The sequence below is a fragment of the Bombyx mandarina genome, chromosome 09 (assembly GCF_030267445.1).
Source record: "Bombyx mandarina strain Sakado chromosome 09, ASM3026744v2".
Classification (NCBI taxonomy): domain Eukaryota; kingdom Metazoa; phylum Arthropoda; class Insecta; order Lepidoptera; family Bombycidae; genus Bombyx; species Bombyx mandarina.
In genome coordinates, this window is record NC_143216.1 from 7,209,154 (window position 1) to 7,214,328 (window position 5,175).

The window sequence follows — 5,175 nt, forward strand, 5'->3', positions numbered from 1 at the left end:
GTACCCACCCACGTGGACTCACAAGAGCTCCTACCACCAGTGGTAATTCCGAGCATTTTCATATTTATTTACCTTTTAAACCTTCTCTGGACTTCCACAAATAATTTAAAACCAAAATTAGCCAAATCGGTCCAGCCGTTCTCGAGTTTTAGTGAGACTAACGAACAGCAATTCATTTTTATATATTAGGTACAGAAAAATATAATAATAGCGGATAATAGAAAAATTAAAAAGACGCTGCTTATTATGTGATTCAAAAATCTGCCAGCAGACCCACGGGGGGAGCATGCGAATAACAATCCAAGGAAACTCTATGAATAATGTTGGTTGTATATTTCGACTTTGATTTTTATTTTTTCGTGCATATTTTGCGTTTAATTAAAAATAAATTTATAATCATTTATGTATGAGAACTTGAGATTAATTAATTAGGTCAGGAAAAAAATATGATTTGATTTGTGTAAATAAAATGAAAATTAAAACATATTATAAAATAAAATTAATTTATTTTATATTAACATAACAAAACTCATATCTTTAGCTAATACTAGAAGGCCATTCTCGACAGCAATTTATTTTTTTATCACTGAGACCCTCACATAGTTTGTATATTTAGGCTTAATTAATTCCTTGTAAAACCAAGGAGTAACAATACTATTTACAATGTTCCGAAGCACTGTAATCAGAGACTTCGAATAATCAGTCTAGTAACATAACCGTCACAATAATTTAGAAAATACTGCTATGTATTAATATATTTCACACTGAAGAAGTCTCTATACGAAAACAGTGCCAATCCGAACCTGAGATTTCGGCTTTGTGAACAGATTTGTAGCGGTTTTGAAGATACTAAGCAACGGCCTGAATGAGGAGGTCTCAGTTTGGTAGTACGTTTCTGGCTGCTGGTATTGATACTGGTATTGGTTGTTGTACTGATTGTAAAATTGGTTCCTGTACTGATAGTTGTAGGTCTGAGTCTCGCCCGTGCTGTCAGGGATGGCATTAGAGATGTAGCTGTTTGAGTTTTCTTGGTATGATGATGAGGTGAAACTGGCAACTGTGGAAGAAACAAAAAATCAAAATTGATATACGCATAATAATATAAAATTTGGGATAAGAATCGAATAAATACTCATATAGTATTTTTAATAAGCATTCATTTAAAGGATTGTTTTTATTTTATATGTACGTACCACAAAGTCCCGAATATTTTCGTGATTCCGTAAGACCAAAGGTACTGCACGCGGGATAGCCTTTTTCGTAAGGATTGGATCCTATGACGTTACCGCCGGGGCCGTAATTACACACATACAGTTTCGTGTAGCCCTTGGACGGATCGTAGTAGAAAGTGTAGCCACAACCCACATGTGAGGTCTCGCCCCAAACCAACTGAAACGAAAATAGAAAATTAAATTTTTAATCCTGAGATAATTTAGTTCAATTCAATTCCATTTTAATTAAATTGTGTGTGTTTTAATATATATACAAATTTAAATTTCTGTGTTTTGTTACTAAAAATACTTTAAATTTTAAGAAATAATTATTTTTCGTGATTTCTTACCTGTGAATAGTGTCCAGTGCCATGACCTCCCGTGATAGGCTTGAAGCCGTATTTACCGACTTCATCGAACCAAGCATTGATTTGCTTCTGGAAGTCAGGCGCAGAGTCGGATGGTTCAGTTGGTGGACGAGTTGTCCAAGTGGCAGCGAGGTTCTGTCCAACAGGGAATCTGCCCAAATCACGTTGGGCAGCGCGGTCGTGAGCGGGTATACATTGATCGGACCAGCGTTGAGCAGTAGCTGCCAATTCATCGTCCCAAATCTAAAACAAAAGAAATTTAATTTAGCAAAGGTAATTAATTACTACGAAAATATTTGTTCATTTATATCTTTTTTTGGCAGGTAGATAGATGCCAAGCGCCTCAAAGTTTTTTCTCAGGCCACAACTGTGACTATGTCGTCGATACAACTATGTTACTAGGATTATTTTGGTTCTCTACACCGGAAGTCTAGTGGTATTTAATGAGACTCAACACGGAGGCTTTCTGTACATGACCATTTGGCAACCGATAAAATATAATATAATATAATATTTTATCTTGCATTGCAAATCGAAATTTATTTATAGTGCAATGAAACGGTATTATTGTATAATTTATATATTTGTTCAGGTAAGAAGTAGTAATATGTACGAACGCAATAATGATTCATATAATATTAAAAAGGTATTCTCAAAATTATTAATTTGCCGACTTGCGAGCCCACACTTGAAGGTATGTAGATGATGAACCCCTATAAAGAATTAAGATAGCATACCATTTCCATCATGTTAGCTGCTGGGGGCTGTTTGGTAATTTGTCCGAGAGCAACAGTCTGTCTGAGACGGTTGTGTGCGTCCACAATGGCCTGTTTCTCGTAAGCAGTCAAACCTCCAGATTCTGGAAACAAAGTGTGGCGATGAGCAATGATAAACTTTAATATTGAAAAAAAAAACAATCCCTTATTACATTAGTACCGTTTATGATAAACGAATACGAACGTATTAGCTAAATTAAGTGTCAAGGTTAAAATAGCAATTCGTTTGATTTCGTAATCTATCGGATTTATAAGATTTATTAGACCGGTGCGTGCTAATACAGGTGTCTGTGTCAATAAAATTTTACTACCTCGGTCCATACGAGTATGCTAAATAGATACATCATCAGATGGAACTAGTTGGCGAAAGCTAGACTGGCTGGCGACATTACAACAGATTAATTTTAAGCTTATGGTCACCATTACCATTTTTTTTTTAAATGTTATGTTAATTTCGGAAAACTTTTAAGGTAATCGATGAAGTGGAATTGACATCTTGAGTTTAAAACTAGATTTTTATGTGTATTCACGATGACTTCATGAGGCACTTAAACGGCTTATTTATGAATGAATATATTAAAATTAATGAATTGCCTGATATGAATAAAATTGAAAATGTCCATTAAACAGTGACTCGTTGTATGGTGGTATTGGATAGTTTAAGGGATTATTACGTGATAGAGTACTTATTTTTTTTGTAGGCAATCTCGAAAGTATTTGCTGACGCCCATGGCAATGCATGAGGTACAGTCGCGCTTTTGCATATATATTATGAGGTATATTATATAGTATATTATATTTTCTGATTAGACTTAGTTCGACGAAGACATCGTAGCGCTCTGATATCAGATCTCTCAGATCTTAGATCAGCTCTGAAATTTAACTTTATTTTTTTTTATTAATAATTAGTTAAAGGAATTAACTTACTTAATAACTGCTTTCCTGGGCCACAACCTTCTGTTGTTGCGAGAATAGCTCCCAAAACAAACAACACTAAGGGAATCATTTTAATTAAAAAGTTTATACACAACACTCTGAACTTAAGTTGGTTTTCACGTTTAAGTTGAGATTCGTAACTAGAATATAATATGTTCTCACTCGTAATTTACGAAACGTCAAACTTCTTTTATTATTTGAATTTCCCGGGGATCCGCTGCACTATGTGCGGCGCGCTCACCAGGTTACAGCGTTCTGTGCGGCAGGCTTGCCGTGCGATCGCTTATGTACTCCACGACGGGTCACTATGGAGACGCGAAGACGCCGCACGCCTGCTGAGTCTGTGTATCGACCGCCCTCATCGCCGCACACGCATCTCATACAAATTATGACATTAATTTACAAATTGTTGTGTACCTTTAATGATCGTTTATTATATTTCAGATTTTTTACAATATTATATCGCTCTACGCAAACTCGTTGGGTGATTTCCTTTAGATACGAAATCGTAAGTAAAGAGCGTACAGGAATATTGTATGGAACTTTTTGTCGGAGGTAATCATTTAAAAGCCATTAAGTTGCACAAGATAGTTGTCAATGAAAGCAAGTTTTTGTGATGTTTTCAAGTCGAACGTGGAAATATGTTGACAGATATTGGTCGAGCCGGAAGTATTTTTCACTGAAACTGGAGATAATTTAAGAGAAGGCGAGAAAAACCCGTATCCCGTTTTTTTTTGTTTTTAAAACCTATTTTAAAAATTGTCAACTAAAGATATAGAAAGAGGTTAATTTTAGTTAAGTTTTATTGGTGAATTCACATTCGAAGCAATCCTGCGTTTTAGTTTAGCAGCCAGACAATCTAGTGCCATTCTGACATCTTATGAATTTATTGTACCTAATGATGAGTGGCTCTAATATGATACGAGAAGCAAAATTAACAAATCATATTCATTAAAATCATTGATCATATTATATAATAATTTAATTAATGCTAATTCATACGTTAATAATTTTATAGTCTTTACTTTCTGTTCGTATTAATTATTGATTACAAATTATTAAATTAATTTTAGTCTGCATTATTATCGACAGCATCTGCAGATTGTAATTTATTGACAATTCCTAGCGTTTTTATTATTGATGGCTGTGACATCTATTCAGTTGTTTGTTATTATTAACTTCACGTTTTTCTTGCCGTTAATTAAATATATAAGAGTTTGATTGAATCAAAAACTATCGTTCTGTTGGATTGTAGATCTAAATCGTAATCTAAAATCTACAGAGAATTTTCGTTTCCTCGGTTTGTTGGGCAAAAAATGTATAGGTGACAACTAGTCTGTTACCATCCAATCCGGTTTACCACCTGAGGTGATTTCTGCTTATTCTCTACTTTGCATATTAATGACTATAATGGTTTTGTAGATTTTTTTTTGTTTTACGTATTACTTGTGATACCAAACTTTTAATTAAAATTATCCATCTTATTTAGTCTCTACGAGTATAGCACCTTCTTAATAGCAGTGATGCAAAAAGAGAAAAAAGATACCTAACCTATCGTCAGTTTTAATGAAGGGAATGACACACACATATTTTTAGTCATGTTTTATAACTGTAATATTTACATAAATCAATAATTTGTTTCGAAACAAAAAAGTCTTAACTTGTTCGCCTCGTGTTGGTTGAATGGCAATTTCGTAGATGTAGACAAAAATTTGCAATTCTAAACGACTTCAGTTGCTTAGACCTTGGCAGTGGACTTTCTTGACCTTGTGGTAGACCTCCTATTAAGCAAACTTATCTTCACACTACATTTTTCGCATCTGCATATACATACTTGTGACATAAATTGTGACAAAATAGTTTTTAAATGTGTCTTTGAAATAT

The 5,175-nt window shown here is 34.1% G+C and overlaps 1 protein-coding gene across 1 annotated transcript; it reads right to left on the reverse strand.

Annotated features, from left to right (window-relative positions):
• Positions 1-486: 486 nt before the first annotated feature.
• LOC114243632 (venom allergen 5) lies at positions 487-3,567 on the reverse strand. Its single transcript, XM_028175191.2, has 5 exons — positions 3,283-3,567; positions 2,317-2,438; positions 1,562-1,822; positions 1,194-1,389; positions 487-1,057 (listed from the first exon to the last, which is right to left on the reverse strand). The coding sequence occupies exons 1-5, from the start codon at positions 3,359-3,361 to the stop codon at positions 777-779; spliced, it is 939 nt and encodes a 312-aa protein (XP_028030992.2). The 5' UTR covers positions 3,362-3,567; the 3' UTR covers positions 487-776.
• Between the last annotated feature and the right edge of the window lie 1,608 nt (positions 3,568-5,175).

Coding starts and splice junctions, on each gene's coding strand:
- LOC114243632 (XM_028175191.2), bottom strand. CDS start 3,361: ATGATTCCCTTAGTGTTGTTTGTTTTGGGAGCTATTCTCGCAACAACA. Junction 2,439..3,282: donor CCCAGGAAAGCAGTTATTAA/GTAAGTTAATTC, acceptor CTTTGTTTCCAG/AATCTGGAGGTTTGACTGCT. Junction 1,390..1,561: donor GCACTGGACACTATTCACAG/GTAAGAAATCAC, acceptor TTTTCGTTTCAG/TTGGTTTGGGGCGAGACCTC.